The following is a 25,878-nucleotide window of genomic DNA, read 5'->3' on the forward strand; positions in this document are numbered from 1 at the left end:
TGCTCACCATGTGTTCCCATCAGCCCATGAACTCACAAACTGCCACTTTGGATGCTGCAGTGCATCCACTGACAGGGCTCACCTCTGTACCCAGAAGGCCCCTCACTGTGTCTGAAGGAGGCTGGGATCAAGAATACGAGACTGCTAAGAGGTCCTTTGGTCCCCTTCCTCTGGGACGTGGAGGTCAGTGGCCCAAGCTCAGCTGCGGCACCAAGAAGACTCAAGTCCAAAGAGGAGATAAGAGAAACAAAGGGAGGGCCAAGGTCTGGGTGTCCCACTGCACTAGCCAGGACGCTCCTGAGAGAGGACACCCTGGGACCCCCAGCACAGATGGAGAAGGGGAGGCCTTTCTTACCAGCAACTCTCTACCTCTCTCTTTTGGCTGCAGTGCAAGAGGTGAGGAGACTGTCCGCCTGCAGATCACAACACCCGGGGCAGGACTCCACCTGGTGGCCCCACACCTGGAAGGAATAAGGTACACATGATTCTAGAGATGGGAGCAGCAGGGCCAGGCTGCAAGTGATGAGGTCTGCGGGCTGGTTGGTGGGAGAAATAAGCAACCTGGATTCTTTGCCCCATCCCATTTCCCTCCAGAACTCCTGGGAGCAAGCACTTGGTTCCATGGGAGAACAGACGCAGCCCTGGGGACGCCCTGTCTAGAGTCACTGACTGTCTGCCTGGTTGGGGGGAGGCAGACACAGACATATGTGAGGTCAGGCCAGAGATGCCGACCTAGCCATGTGCCAGGAGCCCCTGGAAGTGATGGCTCACCCTGCTGGGCCCTGAGGATGGGAGCAGCCAGCTGTACTGGGTAGGCATCTGGGCTTTGTGGAGCCCCGCTCCCCCCACCAGGCCACTAAGGCAGTTGTGTGTGACGGGCTGAGGTCACTGGATCAGCCTCAACAGTTCAGGAGTGGGGGCAGGTCAGGGAGGTGCACAACCAGCAGGGAGCACAGTGGACTCAGGCTTACTTGGAGATAGGGGGCAGACAGTCAGGTAACATGCAGGCAGGGCTGGGGGGTGGGGGGATGTGTCCAGCAAAGCTGAGGTGGGAGCAATTGGAAATCTGAGCAGGGAGGGGAGACCCGTGAAGGGAGGGAGACTTCTGCGCTTCTCTGCGGCACTTTGACTCCTGCTTATTTAGCTACTCACCTGCCTCCATGCCAGCACCTGGGAGGCTGCAATGAAGCAGACAGATTGGGACCCCATCTCATGAGGCCAAGGTCTGGGGAGGGAGGCCAGACTGGACACCCAGGCTAGTCCCTGGGGCAGTGGGAGCTCCAAGCAAGGGCCTCTCACCCGCATGGTGGTGGGGGTGCTTAAGGAAGGCTTCCTGGAGGAACTGACATCCAAAATGACTCCTGATGGATCTGTGGGTCCCTTGACTCTCTTCTTTGGTACCCCCTCTCTACACCCCAGGCCCAGTCAGGCACTGAGTCCTGTCCATTCTGTTTTAGAGATATTTCTGTCCCTACTCCCTTCCCTGGGGCCAGGCCTCCTCTATCACTCATCCCATCCCAGAATCTTCATATTTCTACCTGGGTGCCATTTCTAAAGGGCAGCAGTAGTCCTCTACCAGGCCTGGGGAAAACCCCTGCAACACCCCCTTCCTTTTAGGCTCTGCAGCCTGAACTCTACCTTGCCTGATGGGGCCCATCCACCCCCTCGTGGCTCCCCTTATATACCCTCCTCCCTGGACCTTGCCTTCCAGCCTTCCCCAGCCCCACCTGGCTGTGCAGGTTGTAGGCTCTGCCGGGGATGCCCTTCCCATTTGCACTGTTCAGTCTCAGCCAGGATGTCTCCCATCTGCTGCACCTCCTTCACCTGTGTGTCTTTCTGTGAAGGGCTTTCCATGCTGAGCTCACACAGAGAGTCTTCTACACAGAGTCACGATTGTCCACACACAGATGGCTCTGCCCCAAGAACCCCAAGTTCCTGGAGAGCCCAGAGCCTGTCCCAGAACAGGACCGCAGTAGCATTTATTGCTGGAATAATTGAGAATTACCCAGTGTGACAATGTCTTTAATATGGCAACACTGGAAGCTGCTTCACTGGTTTCCTTAAGGTGACCAGTACCTGGGAAACAAGGGCAAAGTGACCCTGAGAGACACAGAAGGAAGCCAGGCTGTCTCTGAGGAAGGTCTGCACTGTGTGCCCCATAAGGCCTCTGGCATTTTGTCTGAAAGTGACAAAGCTATAACAGCCCATTGAGATCCCCTGGAGTGCCCCCTCCCACTTTCCAACAGAAAATCAAGTTGGAGAAAAGGAAGAAAGAGGGAAAACTCTTACTCGAATTCACTAAGCCCTGCCCTGCCCTAAACAGCCAAGCCCATGTCCCCATGTAGGATGTAGATGCAATCACTGTGTCCATTTTACAGATGAGAAAACTGAGACCCTGAATAGTTCAGTAACTGCCAAGTCCCATGGTCGAGAGCAGGCAGATCCACAATTCCCACCTAACCTGCCTGACTCCCACCCCACACTTATTGCTCCATAACTCACTACAGTAGTGGGGCTAGGGGTAGAGGGCAGTGTGGGATGCTATACTTAGTACTTTACAAATTACTATTTATGATGACCTTACCAGGAGGCCTTTCAGAGTTTGTGGTTGAGCGCTGGGAGAGAGGTCAGGGTCCAAGAGATTTCCATGTTCTATGCAGAGGGATGAGAGTGGAAATAATGGGGTTTAAGTTTGATGTTTACATGGGGTACAATGTCAAGGGGCTCGAGGAGAGAGGAGCCAGCAAACTGAGCACAGACCATATTGTGGAGGTGGTGGCTGCCTGATCATTCCTCTGGAGGCAGCCGGGGAGGGTGGTCAGTTTTGGCTATGTTGAGGGTGAGCTTCCTGAGGGCCAGTCCAGGAAGTAGTGGGTATATGGAGAAGTGGGAAAAGGCAGATGTCATTGGCTTCAGAATGACAGTTGACACCATGGGAGCAGAGGAGGTGACCAAGGTCAGTGGCAAAGCATGCAGATGGTGAGGAATGCCAGAAACACCAACATTTAATGGGCAGAAGAGGAGAAATAGGTGGAAGAGATAAGGAAGGTGTGGCAAGGCAAGTAGGCAGCAGTGACACAGAGTCATGATGGATGGATGGGGGAGAAAAGGTGGAAGTTACCCACTGGGTCAGTGGTCCTGAATGGTCACAATGACGGGAGTGTTTCTGTTGGGGTTGGCACCATAAGACTCCCTGATGACCTCAGAGAGAATACAGGAAGTTTGAATCAAGAGGGTAGGATCAATTTTACCCCATAGAAGATTATAGCCCAAAACTCTGAAGAAGCCAGACTGCTTGGGTTCAAATCTCAGCTCTTCTTCTTGTTACTTGTGGAACTTGGGGCAAGTCACTCCAAGTCCTCTGTGCCTCAGTTTGCTCATCTGGAAAGTGGGCATGGATAAGAACAGTGACCATGTTGTGGGGTTGATGTGAGTAATGCACGCAGAGTCATGAGAATGGGGTCTGACTGTCAATCAATATTAGTTGTTAGTAGATTTTTATAATTATCCAATCCTGCAACATCAGGATTTAAGCTCTTTGGAGAAAGTTAGAATTTGGGGATGAGGTACCTGCCCCCACTTAAGTGTGGGTGCTTAACTTCTGTTTCTTTCCACTATAGGTCTTCCTCAGGTTCCAAAGACAAAGAGGTCCCTCACCCCAGAGAGCCCAAAAGAAACTTGACTAATGAAGGAGCCTTCAGGAGCCCTGATGCAGACTCTGAAAGGTAATTCAGTGCAGGGACCAGAGGCCATGTGGCCCCCCCTCCAAGGTCAGTGGATGGAGTTGGGACCAGGGCTGTTCCATTTCTCACTGTGTCCCCAGTGTCTGGGGTGCAGGTCCACAATGAATATCTGGTGAAAGAATGAATGAAGAAATGCATAAGGCCTGGAGAAGGGTAGGCCTCCACCAAGATCCCTCAGGGAGCCACTTGGACAAAACTGTAGGCCAGGCCACCACAATCCCAGCCCTCAGTCCAACCTCATTGTACCTTTACTCTATGGAAAGCAACCCTGTGGACAGCCATGGCAAGCAAGGCCACTGAGCTGGAGGTTTAGGGAAGTCAGTGATCAAAGGATGCGTGGGCCCTTGCAGAGCATCCCACAGGGACTTCCAGGATGGCCTGTGGACAAAGGGAGATGTGGACGGGGTGCAGGGATGGGAGGCAGAATGATATCATGGAATGATGAGTCCAGAGGGGCTTGTTTTGCCCAGCATCATGTAACCATCCAACTCACCTCTCCCTGAAGCCCGACCAGGGAAGCCTGGGTGTAGTGGGCAGGGACTGAGAGTTGGGCATGTCCTCAGTGAGAAGCTTGTAGCTAGTAATGGAGAAGAGCCTACAGGCTTGTCCACCTGCCATTGTCTTCTTATTGTGGAACCTCAGCCCTGGGCTCTGTGGTTTATTAGTGGCCCCAACCGTTTTGCCCTTTGTTCTGGTGGTCATCCCCCTGCCCACCTCCCATTGTGCCCCCTTGCTCTGTTTCTTGGCTCCACTCTTGTTCCCAGCCCATCAGGTTTGGGATGAAAGCTAAAATAGTGCTGGTATCATCCTGGCTTCCGTTGAAACAGTACAGCATGGCAACTGAAGGCCTGGGCTTCTGGTCCTTGAGGACTGCTCTCAGGATGCCTGAAAGTGAAGGTCGCTCAGTCGTGTCTGACTCTTTGCAACCCCATGGACTATGTAGTCCATGGAATTCTGCAGGCCAGAATACTGGAGTGGGTATCCTTTCCCTTCTCCAGGGAATCTTCCCAACCCAGGGATTGAACCCAGGTCTACTGCATTGCAGGTAGATTCTTGACCAGCTGAGCCACAAGGCAAGCACATTAAATTAAATTACTTTATGTTAATTTAAGTAAAATTAAAGCCCATTTTTCCAGTGGTCATGCATGGATGTGAGAGTTGGACTATAAAGAAAGCTGACCACCAAAGAATTGATGCTTTTGAACTGTGGTGTTGGAGCAGACACTTTAGAGTCTCTTGAACTGTAAGGAGATCCAACCAGTCCATCCTAAAGGAGATCAGTCCTGGGTGTTCATGGGAAGTACTGATGTTGAAACTGAAAGTCCAATACTTTGTCCACCTGATGCGAAGAGCTGACTCATTGGAAAACACCCTGATGCTAGGCAAGATTGAGGGCAGGAGGAGAAGGGGATGACAGAGGATGAGATGGTTGCATGGCATCACCGATTCAATGGACATGGGTTTGGGTGGACTCCGGGAGTTGGTGATGGACAGGGAGGCCTGGCGTGCTGTGGTTCATGGGGTCACAATGAGTCGGACATGACTGAGCGACTGAACTGAACTGAACTGAATTAAATTACATCAAATCAAATTTACATTAAATCATTAAATTACATTAAATCAAATTTACATGAAATCAAAACCCATTAAATCAGCAAATGTTTATTTTCCCATCCAGATCAATTGCACAGTCAAGTGATGGCAACATGGGATCGGAAGCCATGGGCTCCCCAGATGAAGACTTGGTTGGAGCAGACGTCAGCTCTGGGAGAGGAGGGTGAGCTACCCTGGGGAAGCCAGTGGCCCCAAGTTGCTGATTCTTTCATGTTCCTGGTGACAGTCCAGGGTCAAGTGTCCACAGCTGCTTGGGTTGCTGGGGGCAGGGCACTGCTCATTTTCCATAGTCCTGCCCACTGCTTCTCCCATCTCCAGCATTCCCACCGCCACCACATCCTTTGTCCCTGGACTTTCCACTCTCGAGATTTACCTCTCCTTGAATCTTGCTTCTTCTCCTACTCTCTTCCACTGGCTCTCAAGTTCCTCCCAAGGAGGCACAAGGTAGACATGGGGAGCTAGGTTGATCTGTGGCAAGGAGAGAATGATGGGTGAATCACTGCCTTCTTGCTTCTTGGCTGAGCTCTAAGGGCAAGCTAGAAGGAAGTCCTTCATCTCTGCTTTTTCCCTTCCCTTCCAGAAGCCCCAAAGCCTCCTCCCTACCCCCACCTTTCTTCTCTGGCCAGCTCTACTCTCAGGTTCAGTGAATGGAAGAGCAGTGGCCCAGAGAGAAAAAGTGGGAGATGAGTGTATCCACCTGGGCTCTGACTTCTTGGACTTGGATGGAGTCAGGGCCCATTTTCTCAGGTGATTTGTGGAGTGGCAAGGTCGCACCTGTCCCCAAGTGGTTTCAAACCAAGCATAACTCTTCCTGGGGGGAAAGGTCCAGGTGTGAAGATGTTGGCAGAGATAGTTCAGCTCCAAGCTGTACTACAGCCCTCATGGTTCAGAGAAGATGGCCAGAGAGGAATGGCGAAAGTGATGCCTGCAGAGAGCCTCTAAAGCATTTGCCAGCCAGCACCCCTGCCCCACAGCAGTCTGTCCAAGGAGGGACTCCTCTGCTTTCCCAACTGGTCCCCTCAGTTGCCCCTACTTGTCCGAGCCCACCAGGAGCTGCTGCCCTCCCTATGGTTACTAGTTTGCAACTGATGCCTGAACCCTGACCCCCACTTCCAAATCAGGAGCTCAAGCCCACCTGGGAAGAGGATGGCAGGCTGGTGCCTCTGGTGCCAGGAAAGCCCATGGGGCCAGGGCCTTGGTTCTCTGAGCTTCCCCTAGTGGGGAGGGCTGTGCAAGAGCCCCACACCTGCAGCCAGTGTCACAGTGCTGGCCAGCACGGTCCTGCAGGTTGACTCCATTCTCTGGTCTAACATTACTGGACTTGGTTCTTGATTACTTCATCTTCGGATATTTATCCAGATCATCCTTCTTGTGCATGCCCCGTGACAAATTGAAGTCTTTGATTTCTGTTTTCAGTTTCCTTAAAATGAAGCTGAAGCTCATATTAACTTGCAGAATTATTTGAAGAATCTTATAGATTTTTATGACTTTTAATGCAGTGTTTTACACTGTCTCTTTTATAGTTATTTTGACAATGACTGTTAAGAGACTTGCTTCTATGATCTTTCCAGAGAAAAAGTTGTTTGTCATGAACAAAAAAGCACTCTCCCTTTCCGTTCATTTTCCTGAGTTTACTTAATAAATTAATTCAGTGATTATGGTGGGTGATTGGGTGGAGTGTGCAGGCTAGTACAGGTGACCAGGTGCTCCATGAGCCCTAACTTTGTGGAGTGCTGTGATTCATGCAGAGACAGAGAACTCAGCCTACACCTGGGAAGGCTGCATAAGACAGCACCCACTGAATCTGTTATCAAATTGACGGGCACAGACATACTGCAAACGGTTGCAGCTTCTGCAGATAGCCACAGGGCCCAGTAATAATCACGGGAGCATTTTAGCACATGTTAGGGCCCAGACTGATGCTGAAGCTGAAGCTCCAGTATTTTGGTCACCTGATGTGAACAGCCAACTCATTAAAAAAGAGCCTGATGCTGGGAAAGATTGAGGGCAGAAGGAGAAACATTGAGTGCAGAAGGAGAAGAGGGCATCAGAAGATGAGATGGCTGGATGGCATCACCAATGCAATGGGCATGAAATTGGGCAAACTTCAGTAGATGGTGAGGGACAGGGTGATGCTGGAAAAGAGTGAAGGCAGGAGAAGGGGATGACAGAGGATGAGATGGTTGGATGGCATCACCTACTTGATGGACATGAGTTTGAGCAAGCTCCGGGAGTTGGTGATGGACAGGGAAGCCTGGTGTGCTGCAGTCCATGGGGTCACAGAGGGTCAGACACGACTGAGTGAGTGACCTGAACTGAACTGAGGGAGGCTTCGTGTGCTGCAGCTCATGGGGTCACAAAGAGTCAAACATGACTGGGCGACTTAGCATACTTGTGCACACGCTGTTCTCAGAAAACATATGAGGCAGACACAGTTATCACCCAATTTCAGAAGCCACTCTCTTGGGGGAAGTAGACATAAAGACACAAAGTCCTGAACCAAGACCAGGCTTGGTCTCCTTCCACAGGCCGTGCTCACCTGCTGGCTTCACCCCTCTCCTGGATGATCAGGAGGTGCCCAGTGCCAACTCACAACCTCTCAAGCCTGCACCAGCAACCATCAGGTAAGGGTGGGCCAACTGCCCAATGATCAACCTCTTTGCCGTTGGCACCTTAGGTTCCCCCTCGCACTTCTCAGCTCTATGACATCTTCACATCAGGCAATCACCACAGGACAGGAAGCCTAGAAGGGGCCCTGACATAGCCCACCCACTGGGGGCAGTGGGAGAGGAGGTACAGGTGATAAGTCAGGTGACCCAGACAACTTAGCACATAGCCACAGGGACTCAAGCTGAGGTGGCAGAGAAGAACACATTGGAAGGTGGAGCTTAGAAAGAGACCCTGCTCTGGAGTACTCAAGGGGAAGAATCCCAGGGACAACCAGTAGAGGGCTCAGTCCCAAGGAGCTTTTGGAGGTGGCTGGGGAGGTGCAAAGGTGCAATGGGAAGAGGTTGTACATTCCCAGGCTGCACTCTTCTCTGCCCTATTTGATCTACCAGTCCACCAGTGGAGAGAAGCCATTTTGCTATGGATTTGTGGAACATTTAGTAAGTAAAGGTCTTTCTGGATTTCCACAGAGCCCCAGGAAATGTAAGTCATGCAAAGATGCTGGAACCCAAAACTAGCAGGACACTTCCCTAGGGATTCCAAGCTGGTCATGACCAGTGCTTAGTCTTGAACTGGAGTGTTAAGGCCACAGCCAAGGCTCACAGGATGCTCTAACTCACAGCAGCCTTTATTGGCACACGTAGGTCCCCCTTTCCCAGGAGAATGCAGCCAGGATAGGGAAGACCCGGGCCCCCAGTCTTCTTTGGTCTGAGGCTTCAGCAGGCCTGTGTGCTTCCTCCCTCAGCTCTGATGCTATTTCGGCCTCTGCTGTCCTGGCCAACAGGAAGAGCAACAGCCTGGCAGACCTGGAGGATATGGAGACAAATCCAAAGGGGTAAGGCATCAGCCAACAGTGCTTCTGTGGTGGAGAGACACAGCTCAGGTGTGCATTAGCCCTTGGCTGGGAAGGTGAGATCAGTGATGCCTACTAGCCAAAGGGATGTGGCGAGGGCTGAAGCTCCAGCTACAAACCTCTGGCCTGTGCCTCCGAGGCCACAGAGCCTCCCAGTACACCTTGTTGCATCTAGCCAGGAAGTCCTCCATTATCAGGAAGTCACCCACTCTTTTGGTCAGCACTCACTTGGATGGCACCTGCCCTGTCCTGGAGGTTGGGACATACAGACAAAACCCAGCCCATACTGGAATAGGGTAAGTGGGGCCAAACACAGCCTTGTGCAACAGGTGATTTTGAGCTGAATTTTGAAAGGTGAATAGGAATCCTCCAAGCAAAGGGAACAGTATATACATAAGACTCCAAACAACCTGGTATTTACTTGTCACTGCATGTAGCTGAGTGTGGAACAGGCTTGTCACTACAGTAGGCATGGGATGACTGGCCTTTAGTACCAGATATCATTAATAATCACAACAGCCACTTCACTTTGGGGAAACTCCTGTGTGCACAGACCTGTACTTAGTTTCTCATACAGTCCTCCCCACAATCGTGAGCTTTGCACCTAATTATAATGAAGAACAAAGGACTAGAAGTCACATCTCTGTGACTCCTGGGAAGAACAGTGCTCTGAAAGAAATAACCAGTTTGCTAAGATAAGAGAGTAATGGTGGCGAGGAGGGTACTACTTAGATGAGTGGAGTGGGGCAATGACTCAGGAGAGCTCCTCTAAGGAGGAGAAGGAACCAACAACTCTAGGAAGAGCAAGGAGAAAAGAACTGGAGATGGGGAAACATAAACTAAAAAACTCTGCTGTGGGAACACACTTAGCAGGTTCCAAAGCATCAAGTAGCTGGAGCCAACTTGATGAGGGGGATCACAGATGGAACTGGGCCCTGATAAGCCATGAGAGGGAGACTGAATCTTATTTCAATTTTTAAGCCAGAGAGGGACATTGTCTGATTTAGGTGTTTAAAAAGTGAGTGAATTCCTGCAATGTCACACCTCATTACAGCTACCTTTTTTTTTTTTTTTTTTTACATTTGTCACCCCTATATAAACCACAATGCTGGGGGTTGGGTTGGCAACAGATCTCTAAGGTATGAGGCCCTATTATGTGACTTTTTTATGTTTTGAATTGCACTGAAAGTTAACAGAGTGAAAACAAAAACTGACACCTGTTACCAGATTTGAGGAGGGTTAAAGAGGACCCTCCTGTGGGCCTCGGTTCTTGGTAAGGAACCAAAGAAGAATCTGAGGTCTTACCCATGGCAAAAGAAAGTTTATTAAGGAAAAAACAGAAAGTACACCTCAACTGAGACATAGGCCAACCCAAGAGAGGCACTGGCAACAGAATGATGAAGTACAGGGCTTTTTCAAGACAGAGGGCTTTTACATATTCACCTAGGCCAGCATGGACTGACAGTTTTGATTGACAGTTGGAAGTTGCATAACAACAGGCTCTATCACACATTCTTTCCCATAATTCAGTCTGTTATAATCATGTATGTATGCATAGATAGATATATGTATGTATGTATAGATGTATGTATGTATGTATAGAATATTTATGAACTCTCAATGGACTCCTGGATGCCTAATGTTAATTGAGGACACACCTGCACATCAAGGGCACATGTGCGGGAATTGAAAAAGCCCCTGTGGGCTTTGTATGGACTGTCTGCCTAAGGCACACGTGCTAGAGCTGGTAAAGTGTGGTTATTTTGTAGCATATTGGTGAGCTCTCCTGGGCCATAGTGGCACATGTCTGGGGTGGGGTTTAGACATCAGCTTGAATTATCCATTATCTTATGTAATATTCCTCAAACCTAGGGAAGGATCTTGCTTCTTGCTATGCAATTTGACAGTGGAGGAAACAGACGACTCCTGTGAAGAGCAGAGCTAACAATAGAGCTCAGATAGGGCTAACTCTGGGCTTCCCTTGTGGCTCAGTGTAAAGAATCTGCCTGCAATGCAGGAGACCCAGGTTCAATTCTTGGGTCTGGAAGATACCCTGGAGGAGGGAATGGCAACCCATTCCAGTATTCTTGCCTGGAGAAATTCGTGGACAGAAGAGCCTGGCCGGCTATAGTCCATGGGGTCGCAAAGAGTCAGACATGACTGAGTGACTAACTCTAGAGCCCAGGTTTGCAACTACTTTACTCTGCTTAAAAGTTTGCAAAATCAAAATTGATCTGTGTTTCACAAATCTAGCTGCACTTGATAACCACCTGGGAAGTTTTTGTTTTTTTAAGTATCCAGAAACCATGCAGAGATTTAGACTTTATTGTTCTAGGATAGTGGTTCTGAACATGGGGCATCTCCCCCACCTCCAACCCCCGTCACTTAGCGATGTTTGGAGACACTGTTGATTGCCACAAATGGGAAAGGGTGTTACTGGCAAGTAGTAGGTGGAGACCAGGGTTGCTGCCCAATGGCCGACAGTGCACAGGACAGCTCCCATCACAGTTATCCAGTCCAAAATTTCAATAATGGTGAGGTTGACAAACGCTGTCCTAAAGCTGAACTCTACGGAAAGTCAGAAGATACGGTCTGGAAAAAAAAAAAACGGCGCACACACTCCCCACCTTCGCTGCAGGTATCTGAGCAGTGGGCGCAGAACGTATACGCCTGCACATGCGCACACCTGCACACCTTTGGCTCTAGGCCAGCGCGAGGCCTTCCTGTGTGCGCCTGTGCGTGCGTGCCCCGCGGGGGGTAGGGGGGAGGTGAACGTATACGTCCAGCTCCTGTGCGCCTGCGCGCGCCGCCATGTCCTGCGGCCGTATGCTCGCGTCGCGGTGCATATCGGGAAATGCGACAGTCCACGCTTCGAAATGGCTACCCTGGGCGAGAGAAACCTTGGCGGCGGTTCTCGCAAACGCCGCCAGATGGCGCTCGAGGATCACAATTCTGCCTGGCCGCCCGTCTTGGCGCTTTGGGCTCACTGCCCATCCCCCTATGGCCTGGAGGATCTGGGCGGTCCCGCCCGCATGGAGTTGACCCAGGCCCCCTGAACCCGATTGCACCATCACCACAGTGCAGGCGGAGGCAGGAGAGAGGAAGGGAGCTGGGTGGCCGCAAAGATCCAAAGGGGCTGTTTGGCGAGCTGCCCTGGAGGTCTCTGGACGCCAGACGCTGGTCTTCAGAGCTGGCCGCGGCCAGGACCCATGGACACGAGGGGAGGGCGGCTCGACCCTTCAACCCCGAGGGACCCTGGGTCGACCTGCCAGCTCAGGGTGCTGGGGCTCCGTGGGGAGAGGACGTCATTATCAAGAAGTCAAGGAGAGAGGTGAACAGGTTGGGTGGTCCAATCTGCACAGCAGTGCCTTTGTCCTAAAGTTGAAGAACTGCGCTAATCTGACTTTGGTTTTTGTTCATCACAGTATATGACAGGTACAGGAAGAGGTGGTATAGTGTAGTGAGCATGTACTCCTGTGCCTGGGCTCTAATGTAAGCTCTGTCCCTTACTTGCTGTGTGGCTTTGGGTATCTTACTCATCTCTGTGCTTCAGTTGCCTTACCTGTAGAATAGTGGCAAAAATACATCATACCAGGCAGGGCTGTTGTGAGGGTTAAATGGTTTTGTGTGCAGGTCATTTCCTGGCACAAAGTACTACATACATGTTGGAGTCTCGTTTTATTAAAAGTTAAAGCTAAATAACCAGCCCCAGAGGAATACCTCTTTCCACCAGAACTATTTAAGGACATGGGGAATGCTGGCCTCTGCTCCTCTTTTCCAGGTTTATTGGCCTGATTTCATTTAATAAGACACAGAGTCGCTCACCCGTTCCCCAGTAAATTTTTGTCATTAGACTTTACATCTAAAGCATATGCTGTTTTCCTCTGTGTTGCAAGTCTGGGCTTTTCAGATTTATGTTCTCTCTGCATTAGGAACATGTGAACTTTAAGCACGTGTATTCACTGTGGACAACTGCTGTCAATCATTGGAAGAGTCTAATGGAGGTACCAAGAGTGGAAGGAGCTGTTGTTTTCTATGTAAAGAATATGACTGTGTCCACGGTTGGCAGTAGCTGGACTAGGCTTCCAGATTTTTGATCTAATTACAGCCAGAAGTATTATAATACCTTTACTATCTCTAAACACTTGACTTCTAGGCAATTTATTAGGGGCCAGGAGGACTTCTGGGTTGTTATATTGCTCAGCAAGACTTCTTGTGACTGTTTTACTAAAATTTATTTTTCATGGGTCAGGTGGGTTATACCTTCTATAATTGTAGTGACTCTGCTCTGAGGCCTAGGGCAAAGCAGCTTTATTCATCTACTTGTCCCTTCATCTACTTGTCCCTGTGCCACAGTGGACATTCAAATTGCTCTTTGCTGAGAATCTTGGCTTTATTCACAAACTTGGTGAGGATAACTTCTATCATCATAATTCTACTGGAGCTATGGGTTGGTACAGGACTCTGATTAAGTAAAGTTAGCTCATGGGGTTCTCAAGGCAAGAATACTGAGAACTAAAGAGCCTCTTGATGAAAATGAAAGAGGAGAGTGAAAAAGCTGGCTTAAAACTCAACATTCAAAAAACTAAGATCATGGTATCTGGTCCCATCACTTCATGGCAAATAGATGGGGAAACAATGGAAACAGCGAGACAGTTTTTTGGTCTCCAAAATCACTGCAGATGGTGACTGCAGCCATGAAATGAAAATATGCTTGCTCCTTGGAAGAAAAGCTAAGACCAACCTAGACAGCATATTAAAAAGCAGAGACATTACTTTGCTGACAAAGGTCCTTATAGTCAAAGCTATGGTTTTTCCAGTAGTCGTGTATGGATGTGAGTTGGACTATAAAGAAAGCTGAGTGCTGAAGAATTCATGCTTTTGAACTGTGGTGTTGGAGAAGACTCTTGAGAGTCCCTTGCACTGCAAGGAGATCAAATCAGTCAATCCTGAAGGAAATCAGTCCTGAATATTCACTGGAAGGACTGATGCTGAAGCTGAGGCTCCAATACTTTGGCCACCTGATGTGAAGAACTGACTCATTTGAAAAGACCCTGATGCTGGGAAAGATTGAAGGCAGGAAGAGAAGGGGATGGCAGAGGATGAAACGGTTGGATGGCATCATCAACTTGATGGACATGAGTTTGAGCAAGCTCTGGGAGTTGGTGATAGACAGGGAAGCCTGGTGTGCTGCAGTCCATGGGTCACAAAGAGTCAGACACAACTGAGAGACTGAACTAAACTCAACTGAAAGCTATCTCAGGGCTTCCAGAGTCAGGAAACATGCTCTTTAGGCCTTTTTGGTTTGTCATTGACTCAAGCCTATAAGTCATAATGGGATGAGTGTGTCAGGGTATTCTGCTGGCTAAGGGAGTGGCACTATTGGAGAAGAGCATACTTTCCAAAAGTTATGAGTTCTGTTCCTCTTGTTATTCCAGCTTGAAGGCAGTGAGTCTGTCTACTATGCAGTTAACTTCCATGAATAAAGAGCCCCAAGGCTGGAGGTAGCTGGTGGTATGATCTTCTTGCCCTAATATAGCCTCCCAATATAGTCATCAGCAATTGGAGGGAGGCTGCTGATTGGCAGGGTTGAGTTCAGGATGGACCAGGATCAAGGTGATGGTGAACTAGATAGTAATTTTCTGGAAGGCTAGGCTCATGTTCTCAATAACCTGACTCAGTCTTGGCCGCTGGCCTAGTGGGCGTATGACATCTTTGGTGCCTGAGGCCATCAGGCACCAGCACCATCACACAGGATGTGGAGGAGGCACCAATGATGAGTACAAGGCCCTTGGAAGCATGCCAGGATGATGGTGATGGGAGGGAAGTGCAAGTATACGGTGATGTCAGGCCAGGAAGGATGGAAGATCTCCCAAAGAACTTGATACTGAGGACAGCTGGGAGGCCACTACCTCCTTGCTGGATTCAGAGGGTGGCAAAAGCATCTGGGCTCAGGCTTCATCTTATACAGGGACAGCCTTTGTCAGTTGGAGGGGAGCAGCGGTGCTGGGGTCCTCCTGAAGAGGACATGAGCACTCCCTGACGTGGGGGCCATGCCAGGCTCCTTCCCCACCCTCTCTGGGAGAGGAGCCTGCTGTGGTCATAGGAGGGGATATGGATGTGCAGTGGATGATCAAGGACTCATTCTTCCTCAGCACCTTGGTTGTTTTTGAGGAGAAGAATGTGGTTACCAAGGTGGGAGAGGCATGGCAGGGGAGGCCCCGAGTCCTGCAAGATGATCAAGGACACCCAGCTGTACCCACCCAGAAGTGCACAGACCCCAGCACCTCAGAGCAGAGCAGCCCCAGAAATCCTGAGCAGCGCCTGGAAGTGGATAGCCCAGCCAACAGGTAAGAGCTACTCTGTGCCAGGCTCCTGCTAGCCTGCCTGAACTGGAGTTTTGTCATGGGCCATGACCAAGGTAGGACCCACTTTTGCCCCACATCCATGCCAGTGCCTGGCACATTGCACACCTAGATACTCAGGCTCCTGCCTGGTGAATGCAGTTAGAATGGTGAGTCCCAGGCATGGAGCAGTGTCAAGTGGCTTCCTTTGGCAGAAGGAACTGAGATGGAGCCTGTGATGGGAGCAGTCATCTGTTCCCAGAGGTAAGAAACTCTGGCTAATTTCTTATGTGTGGAGGAGGAAGGAGGTCTCCCAGAGTATAGGAGCACCACAGGTCAGGGTGAGGGTGGTCCCAGGTAAGATGAGGATGATATATGCGTGTAAAAAGGCTCTGTCAGAGAATTAGAAAGGATGAGGGTAAGGGGTGACTGTGAAAGAGTACATCAAGGTGGAGCAGAGAGAGAAGGTCACAGTGACAGGGAGAAAACAGGAGAGTGCAAGCATATTTAGAGAGGTGCCCTGATACTAGCAGTAAAGGTGGGGGCGGGATTATGATTGGTGATGTGTTGGTATGTGGTATGCATGAGTGACAGGGCAAGTGTAATTGTCACTAGAGATGACCTTGTGGTGTGGGTGTGAGGTGTTCAAGTCAAGGCTTTCCTGATGGCATCTGCCTGGCTGAACATTACATTCATGCCCTATAAAGCTTATGGATGTGCTGACAGATGGTTGAAACACTACAGGTTTGTATTGCTTGGAAACTTCATGGAGAGCAAATGAAAGCACTTATCACTTCTGCAGATCCAAGCAAGAGCGAAATGCTAGAAGGGAACACAGGAGTGTTTCACCAACCCAGGAAACAGGGAACAGTAGCTGTGGCTCCTATTGCAGAGACAGATAAAATAAAAAATTAAAGCTCAACATTGAAAATACTAAGATCACGGCATCCAATCCCATGACTTCATGGCAAATAGATCAGTAAAAAATGAAAATAGTGGCAGACTTTATTTTCTTGAGCTCCGAAATCACTGTGGATAGTGACTGCAGCCATGAAATTAAAAGACACTTGCTCCTTGGAAGAAAAGCTATGATAAACATAGACAGTGTCTTAAAAAGCAGAGACATTGCTTTGCTGATAAAGGCCCATCTAGTCATGGTTATGATTTTTCCAATAGTCATATATGGATGTAAGAGCTGGACCATAAAGAAGGCTGAGTGCTGAAGAAGCCTCTTGAGAGTCCTTTGGATAGCAAGGAGATCAAACCAGTCCATCCTAAAGGAAATCAGTCCTGAATATTCATTGGAAGGACTGATGCTGAATTGAGGCTCCAATACTTGGGCCACATGATGAGACGAACTGACTCATTGGAAAAGACCCCGATGCTGGGAAGGATTGAAGGCAGGAGGAGAAGGGGATGGGAGAGGATGAGATGGTTGGATGGCATCACTGACTCGATGAACATGAGTTTGAGCAAGCTCTGGGAGTTGGTGATAGACAGGGAAGCCTGGTGTGCTGCAATCCATGGGGTCACAGAGTCGGACAGTACTGAGCAACTGAACTGAACTGAATAATTTTATAGCTCTGTCATTCCTGATGCCTGAGTATAACAAAGACAGTGTAACTTGAGGTATAAAGGAAGACCTTGGATTTCTTGGATGACTTAACTGGTGAAATTTATTCCTCAGTTACTTGAAAGAATCAGAATTCCTCATGAGGGAGTACTTGTTCCAACAAAAGTTTAGCAGCAGTAGTCGCAATGGCCCTTTTAAAAGCGAAAGCTTCAAGCCAGTGAAGGAACAGACATGGTAGTAAGAACATATTTAAAATCATGATATTTGGGAGATGAGTGAAATCAAATTGCCATTGAAGGAAAAGGTCTTGAACATGTGTATATTAAAAAAATTCTATACGTAAGTGATAAAAATTTCCAGTAGAAACCCACTGGCTTAGAATACCTGAATTTAAATTTTAAAAAGTAAAATTGCAACCAAATTAACATTTTAAAAATAATTGAAATTATGACTGATAACATTGTGCTGTTGTTTTCTAACATCAGGCAATTCAGGGCAGCACTGGGACTCCTAAAAATAAAAACATATCATGGACAGTGAGGGCACTGATAAATCTCTAAGAATTTTATATGATTTCTGAAATATTTATGTAATTAACATTTTACCCATTAAATTTAGGAAATGCTCTGCATTATTATTATTGGATTGATGCTTCTCATGTAATTTATATAATATAAAATATATTGTATATTGTACAGTATAAAATACAAATATACAACTCACAAGACAGCTGTTTTTATTAAATTAACAATATTAGATTAGCTTTGTTTGCCAAGGATTTACCTAAATTCTTTGAATTTGAATTTTTTAAAAATTCATGTTTATAAAAAATTCTTATAAAAGAATACTTCTTCTTCTGTACATTCCAAGTACTAGAAAAATTTTATTGAGTTTTAGAAATATTTAATTTATATAAGTATTTATCCCTAAGTGAACTGGAATAAAGGATAAGTGATCTTGTAAGTTTACTTGGTAATTCTATTCAAAAGTAAAAAGATATTACACATATATAACATACACGTGTACATAAATGTTCAGATAGACATAAATGGAGATCTTATGGCTTTAATTCTAAAATTTCAACCATGTGTCAGGTATAAACACAAAGTAAAGACTCATTGGTTTGTATAAGAGCTGGTTCTCCTTTTTGCCACACTTTATATTTTTATCAGAATTCTGTTTCTGGCAGATGGGACAAGTTGAGGTCACCTGCTCAACACGAAGGCTAAAGCTTCCTGCTAATATTTGTACAGGAGGCTTTAAATTTTTTTGCCCTAATATATAATCTTATGGAGACTGTAGACTAAATTTTGGGTGAGGAACCAAGGAGAAACTAGTCAGTTGGGGTACCTTAAAAGTTATCTACCTGGACAAAATATCTAGAACATTTCCAATTAGGTTTTTCAGCATGTTGTTTTTATGCTTTGTGACCATGGAGAGCTCACTGCCAGTGAAGGCAGGACCTAGAAGGCAATATATTTGTCCTAGACACTTAGGGGAAGAGAAGTCCTTAATCATAGATAGTTTGGGATATTGGGAAGCAATAGTAGGTTCTGTGGAGAGTTGACAGGGAGATGGGAATGAAGAAGTGAGAAGAGCTAGTGCACCCAGCTCTTTCAAGAAGCTTGGCTGTTGCAGGGGGGAGAGAAGCCGTGGAGTTGGAGTGGGGTCGGGTATTTGAAGTTAAGAAAGACCTTTTTGTTTGCCTTAAACGGGCCATCTAAGTTATTAGCCCATGCTTCTGCTTTTATCCCACTTCCATCCGCAGACTTAGTGATGGGAAGTGTAGTGGCAGCTACTTGGTCAGACTAGGGATGAGAAGGGCAGTCGGAGTTACATCCTGAGAGCAATTTGTGACCTGCAAGCAGACCCTCACCCCATAATTTTCATGTGTGGGGGGAAAATAAAAATGCTATTACTTCGTTAGAAATAACTGTGACGGCTTGGCAATAAAAAAGACAAGGAGATCCTAACTGCGATCAACAAACGGGCAACAATGGTACGTCTGTGCCTGAGCCTGTGCATGTGCCTCGGGCTCATGCTCAGTGGAGTTTGGCAGGTGTGCGCCTGCAACAGCCGCCATTTTCTGCAGCTGAGAGCTCTGACCGCGATGTCCGTCGTGAAATACGACTATAAATAAATAAAATGGCTGTCCTAGGCGTGCTCAGCTTTGGCAGGGCTTATTCTGGGCTTTTCCCATGTTAGCCAGCAGATGGCAAGCAAGGATCACCAATGGGTTGAGCCTCACCTGTTGGGCATGCTCAGAAGCCTTTTGGTTTTCATGGCCCTTCCCCCCGCATTGCAGGGTCATCAGTCTGTTTGAGAATGTAGCGAGCCCCAATGATTCTCTTCCCACTCCTTTGCCCTCCTACCCCCGCCCCCCGCCCCCCAGCCAGCCAAAACAGGACGTCCCTGTAGCTCAAACAGTAAAGAATCTGCCTGTGATGCAGGAGACCACAGTTCCATCCATGGGTCAGGAAGATCCTCTGGAGAAAGGAATGGCAATCCACTCCAGTATTCTTGCCTGGAGAATTCCATAGACAGAGAAGCCTGGTGGGCTACAGTTCATGGTGTCGCAAAGAGTCAGATATGACTGAGCTACTAACACACACAGCCAGCCAAAGCAGCTGAGGGCAGAAGCCTCTTGCCAGAGAGCTGGTGCCCTGCTGGATTTTTGTGTACAGGCATTCTGAGCACCTCAGCCTGGGGAGAAGACAGGATGGCTTGAGACTATTTAAGCAGGACAGGTGAACTGGGACGGGAAATTTGGAGAAAGGAGCGATGGTAACAGGACGAAGGGGACAGAAATGCCACTGTTTCCAGCCAAGAGAGGTCTTTGTCTTTTAAAACATCATTGAGGTCATCAGTAGTCATTTCCAGTAGTCATGTATGGATATGAGAGTTGGACTATACAGAAAGTTGAGCGCTGAAGAGTTGATGCTTTGAACTGTGGTGCTGGAGAAGACTCTTGAGAGTCCCTTGGATTGCAAGGAGATCAAACCAGTTCATCCTAAAGGAAATCAGCCCTGAATGTTCATTGGAAGGACTGATGCTGAAACTGAAACTCCAGTACTTTGGCCACCTGATGAGATAAACTGACTCATTGGAAAAGACCCTGATGCTTGGAAAGATTGAAGGCAGGAGGAGAAGGGGATGACAGAGGATGAGATGGTTGAATGGCATCACTGACTTCATGGACATGAGTTTGAGTAAGCTCCAGGAGTTGGTGATGGACAGGGAAGCTTGGTGTGCTGCAGTCTATGGGGTCACAAAGAGTCGGACACAAATGAGCGACTGAACTGACCTGAAGTCATCAGGTGTTCTTGGGGACTGTGTTTGCGATGGGAGGGGAGCAGTGGTGCTGGGATCCTCCTGAGGAGAACATGAATGCTCCCTGAGGTGGGGGCCATGCCAGGCTCTTATGTGCCCCCCAACCCCCCACCCCCAGGAGAGGAGCCTGCTATGGTCACAGGAGGGGATATGGGTGTGCAGTGGATGACCAAGGACTCATTCTTCCTCAGCACCTTGGTTGTTTTTGAGGAGAAGAATGTGGTTACCAAGGTGGGAGAGGCATGGCAGGGGAGGTCTGGAGTCCTGCAAGATGATCAAGGAGACCCAGCTGTACCCGCCCAGCAGTGCACAGACCCCAGCACCTCAGAGCAGAGCAGCCCCGGAAATCCTGAGCAGCGCCTGGAAGTGGACAGCCCAGCCAACAGGTAAGGGCTACTCTGTGCCGGGCTCCTGCTAGCCTGCCTGAACTGGAGTTTTGTCAGAGGACACACCCCAAAGCAAATCCTAACACTAGTCATGCCCGTTACCTTCTGCAGGTGTGATTGGCTAGGAGTCCTTGTGAAGCTGACCAGCAATGAGCATACCAGGGGTAGGTCTCTGTGGGCTTGAGTTTGAAGCCACAGCATCAAATCTGTTACCCCAAGCCTGACAGCCGTTTGGAGCATGAAGACCTGAGTTGACAGAGGGGTACAGAGTGCCTTTGCCACTCATGGGGGTGGAAGATTTCTGAGGAAAGTGTGTTATAATGTGAATAAATTCTTCCACTGCCATAGCCACCAGGATGGCCTTGCATGGCAACATATCCATGTTCCTTAGCTCCCCAGAGATCTTTCCCCAGAGTGGCCACAAGTTTGGGAAATGATATACAAATGAACTTCCCTGGTAGCTCAGACGGTAAAAAGTCTGCTTGCAGTGTAGGCAACTTAGGTGCAATCCCTGGGTCGGGAAGATCCCCTGGAGAAGGGAATGGCAACCCACTCCAGTACTCTTGCCTGGGGTATTCCATGGACAGAAGAGCCTATATACTCCATGTGAGCCAGCTGTAGATAGCAAACAAAATGGCCAGCCCTCTATCCCCACCCTCATGAAACACACAGTGAACCAATGACCGACTACTACAGCAGTAACAACACAGTAATAGCCATTAGCATTTGCTTCGAGCTGAGAATGTGCAGGCGTCCTTCTGATGCTTTATGTGTACTCACTTAATTCTCACACCAACCATATGGGAGAAGTGCTATTATTATCTGTTCTACAGATAAGAAACTGAGGCAGAAGTAGGTTGAATAGCTGGCCAGTAGTCGTCCAACCAGGCAGTGGCCTAATAGGGATTAAAACACAGTCAGCCCAGGGTCTGTGTTGCTAATCACTGTGTCATATCTGCAGCCTCTCCATTTTTGATAAACTGGCTCGTCTTATCCTTCAGGTCTCCTTGCTGCTGCAGCTCTTTTGTCACCTGAACTATTGTGTTGGGTGTGGATAAGTGGATGCCAGACACTTGCTAGCTGCTCAGTCAGAAATGGATGCTGTACTTCCTCTTGTACTCAGTCTTCTTTCCACTGTCTGATTTTGTACTTTATCCCCCCACCTGTCTTTCCAGGTTCCCATGGGGCTTCCCCTCCCAGCTAGTCCACCTCCTCCAGTCTCCATGGTGCATTCCTGTGTCCTAGAGTGATATAGAACCAGCACAGGGTGACTGGGCACATTGAGGCAGGGAACCTCATCCAGCCTGGGGTGAGAAGGCAGGTACCCTGGAAGGGCTTCCCAGAGGAGAAGGTTGTGTTGTGTGCAAATGTACCAGAGAGGTCAGGTGCACATGACATAATCCCTAAAGATGGGGCTTGGGATCTGGGCAGGTGCTAGATCATGATTGTTCCCTACAATCCCCACTCTTAAACTAGTTGAAGTCCTGTGCACTGGATTCTCTGGCAAAGGGGTGGTATCCCAGAGGCTAGGGCAGGTGGATGAAGCCACAAACTCAGACATGATCTGAGTGGCACCATGTTGGAGAGAAGCCAGAATTAACCCAGGGTAGTATGTTCCCATAAAGCTGGGCTGAGAGTGTTAAGACAGGGAGTTGACATGAGGTGATGGCACAAATGGGGAAGGCTCAGGGATGGAACCTAAAAGAATTCCCTGAACTGTAATAGGCAGGCAGCTGCAGCAGCTTTTGGTATGGGACTGCTCATCCAGGAACGGGCAGAATAAAAGCAAGTAATGGCCTGGCCAGAAAAACACCTTGTGAGCTGGCTAGGAGGTCCAATTCCAGGCCAAGGGTTGTGTGTTATACCAAGGGGTTGAGATTCAGTAAAACCATTATACCCATAAGTTTTCTTCCTCTTCTTATGGCAGGTGACTTCCAGAATAAGGTCCATCCACATCTCTTCCTTGGTGATGCCTAAATTAATTTGTCCCTCTCTTCCTCAGCTTTGTATTCTCCAGAGACTTCACTGGAGGAAGGGGGCAGGGAGCTCATTCCAGGAAGGGGCTGTTTGTCAAGTCTGTGCTAGCCCTATAGCTATGCTATAACCAAGTGAATCACAGGCCAAGGCCCTTGGCTGTAGGAGTAGTTATGGGCACATGCTTGAAGGCTGGGGTCTTGCCTCTGACTTACAAAATGAGTGCTTCTACCCATTGATTTCAGGAGCCTCAAAGAACAGAAGCTCAGTGATCTTCAAAGTTTGTTTAAAAAACCTTGGCATTCTTTTAAACTCCTTGACATGGCAGTTTTGGCATTAACCCCTGATAACCCTGTGTGACTCTGCAACACATCAGTTCTCATTGTTGATGTACTTGCCCCTCCCTCCACTTGTTTCAGGATGAGAAACCCCTCGAGCTGTATGGTCTCTGTTCCCAGCCCTGCCCCTCCTGAGCAGCATCCTATTCACATGCCAGGCTCCCCAAGTGAACTGGAGCCCAACTCAACCAGGTAAGAAGAGACCATCTGGGAGATGTTCTCTGGGCTATTCCCTGGAGCTAAAGGACTCAGCTTTTGTCTCATGCTACTTCCTTGACACTAGTTCTAGTGCCTACTGCAATTCCCAGCAGCCTGCTGGTCAAGGGGCCACAGAGTGTAGCCCAGGTTCCCCTAGTATAAACTCCTATGTGGAGGCCTGCATGGAGTCTCCCAGTGAGAAGCTGATGTGTCACTTTCTAGGGCTCTGCTATCCTTTTGACCTTGCTAGTGTTTCTTGGGGAACATGCTTGAAAAGGCCAAAGAAATACCTCTGAGGCCAGGGCCTATGTCATCTCTTTCTCTCGTGATATCTGTTGTGAGAAGAGGCACATACCTACTGCCTCACCTCTGCTCCTGGCCCCCATGCCATGTTAGAGTTCAGGAAGGGAGTCATAGCAAGGAGGCTGAGTGAGGTAGGGGTGTGTGTGTGTGTGTGTGTGTGTGTGTGTGTGTAGGAGAGATCAGAGGAGCCTCTACTGCCATCAAGCCAGCAGGCTGGAGTGCAGAGCATGGAAATGGGGCCAAATTTGGGGTCATTATGAGTCTATCATGAAATAGACCTTGTTTCCAATGATGCCAGTGGCTTGTCCAGGGTGAGGCAACTTCTTGACCTCCGGAACTCCATGGGTGAGAAGGGAGAGAAGGGCGAGATTAGATTGCAGGTAGAGATTTGAAAATCTAGGATTGAGGCTTATAGGCAACCTCAGTCCCAGACAAAAGGGAAACAAAATGTGGTGAGAGAGGAGGATAGAAAATCTACTGGATTGAAGTCTCAGGAGGGTAGTGTACCACCACTGGCTGTAGGGAGCCTCTTTCTAGCATTCTCAAATCTGCACACAGCCGGCTATACCCATGAGCTTTGATTTCAGCCCAAGTCCACTAAATGGGGGTTCTCCCTGCCCTGGATCCCTACTTTAGATCAGGCCCAGTCCCCTGAAATCTTCCAGTATACCTATTTCTGTTCTGTTATGCTTTTTCTACAGCAAAGGGATTCTCTTTGTGAAGGAGTATGTGAATGCTGGTGAGGTATCTTCCAGGAAGCCACTGTCTTCATTCTATGGCAGGTAAGAAGTCCCAGATCTTTCATATCATGGCCTTCTCCTGCCAGGCCCTGTGTTGTTCTCATTCCTGCATCCCCAGTACCTCACTAAGTACATGGCCCGAGTACCTTCATTTATCATATAGGTGGATGATTTAATTGCCCATGGACATGATATACCTTTCCAGCTGTTCTACCTAACTTGATGTCTTGTGCTCCTCTTTTATCATTACTTCATCCTATGCTCCACTTGCAGCCTCATCCATTTCTACCTATCTTTCTCAGTAGACTACAAGCATTCTTTTTGTGAAATCCTGAGAGTATCACTCTTGATAGAGCTGTTGAGGCCCTTAAGAACCGTCTAGTTAATTCTATCCTTCCAGAGCTCAGAGCTCCTCTCTTCAGATCCCATGCTCCTTCCAGCATGCCCGTTTGCTTCATTTGAACACACATTTGACTGTGTGTATTCACACAGATACATGCATAACTTTTCACTCATCTTTTTGCTTGCTTCCTGATGTTGTATTGAAGTCTACCTCTGTGCCACCTAAGCTAAAAACTAACCCACACTGAGACAGTGTCCTCCTGGGAATTTTTGAAAATGACACATCCCCTCACTTCTGGGGTTAGGATTTTAGTAACAGAAAGGAACATCCTGGCTTTATTTCAGGATTCGGCCTCTGGAGATTCCAGGCCAGCTTTCACTGCTTCTATGGAATGATGAGCATGGGCATAGGGATCAAGTTCAAGTACACACTCAACCCTTATTTGTTAGGTCATTTTGGGCAAGATGGTCAACTTTTATGAGTCACAGTTTCTTCATTTGTAACTCCTTAGAATGATTTTTCCCCAGTAGCTTTTTTGAAATATAATTCATATATCATAAAATTCACTCTTTAAAGTGTACAGCCCAGTCATTTTTGGTACATCCACAATGTTGTGAGATCATCAAAGCTATCCAATTACAGAAATTTTTATCACCCAAAAAGGGAACTGCAGACCCATTAGCAACTCTCCCCCTCCTCCCACCTGACACACACACCACCAGCCACAGCCCTTGGCCACCACTATTTTCTGTCTCTATAGACTTTTCAGGGAGGTTTCAATATGAGAAATACTGTTTGCTGTTATAAACCTCCAGCACCCTCAAGAGAGCTATCTTTGCCTCTGTGAACACTGTCCATCTGGTATTTCTTCTTCCAGTCTCACCAGTACTTTGTTTAATTGGACACTTAGAATTGTGTAGTTCAATGTATTTCCCCCTTTTGCTTTACATTCCAGGAGGTTTAGAAATAAGCTTAGTGCTCAAAAGAAATCAAAACCTGGGATGAAATTCTAGTTCACTCCTTTTACTGCAAGCTTGACCTTAGCCAGGTCACTTACCTCAGGAGGTCATCGCACAGCTCCTATGAGAATGGAAGCTTCACCAAAGCATGTCCTAGAGCTTGTAGCTAGTTTTCCTTCCTTGGAAATAGTTTTTAATCATTAGTTTTTATGTAAGAAGTCATATTATTGAAAAATAAAGACATAAAAAGAAAAAAAAAAAAGCCACCCTGAATCACACTCTGTAACTCAAGCACAGGTATTATATTGGAATGTTTCCTTCCTTTTTTGTTCCTATTCTTAGTATCTGATTTCTGCTGTAAGTGGGCTTCTGGTGACTGTCACATTATAACCCAGGTATATATGTGAGGAGAAAAGCCATGGTCCTTTCCGCCTGGTCAGTGAAAGTGACAGTTCTGGTATGCACAGCCTCCAGAATCCTAGCCACACACTTGTCATCTTCCTCATCATGGCA

At 48.1% G+C, this 25,878-nt stretch overlaps 1 protein-coding gene across 7 annotated transcripts in view; it reads left to right on the plus strand.

Moving 5' to 3' along the window:
* ZNF185 (zinc finger protein 185 with LIM domain) overlaps positions 1 to 25,878 on the plus strand; it is a 58,787-nt gene that overhangs the window by 23,217 nt on the left and 9,692 nt on the right. For all 7 annotated transcript variants that reach the window (XM_070784681.1, XM_070784686.1, XM_070784683.1 and 4 more), the window contains 9 exons: positions 389 to 475; positions 3,621 to 3,725; positions 5,422 to 5,520; positions 7,886 to 7,981; positions 8,770 to 8,859; positions 15,033 to 15,227; positions 20,316 to 20,510; positions 22,904 to 23,014; positions 24,025 to 24,105. In XM_070784681.1, coding sequence (XP_070640782.1) covers positions 389 to 475; positions 3,621 to 3,725; positions 5,422 to 5,520; positions 7,886 to 7,981; positions 8,770 to 8,859; positions 15,033 to 15,227; positions 20,316 to 20,510; positions 22,904 to 23,014; positions 24,025 to 24,105 — 1,059 coding nt within the window. The remainder of the gene's footprint in view (positions 1 to 388; positions 476 to 3,620; positions 3,726 to 5,421; positions 5,521 to 7,885; positions 7,982 to 8,769; positions 8,860 to 15,032; positions 15,228 to 20,315; positions 20,511 to 22,903; positions 23,015 to 24,024; positions 24,106 to 25,878) is intronic.

Source organism: Bos indicus, chromosome X (assembly GCF_029378745.1).
Source record: "Bos indicus isolate NIAB-ARS_2022 breed Sahiwal x Tharparkar chromosome X, NIAB-ARS_B.indTharparkar_mat_pri_1.0, whole genome shotgun sequence".
NCBI classification, from domain to species: Eukaryota; Metazoa; Chordata; class Mammalia; order Artiodactyla; family Bovidae; genus Bos; species Bos indicus.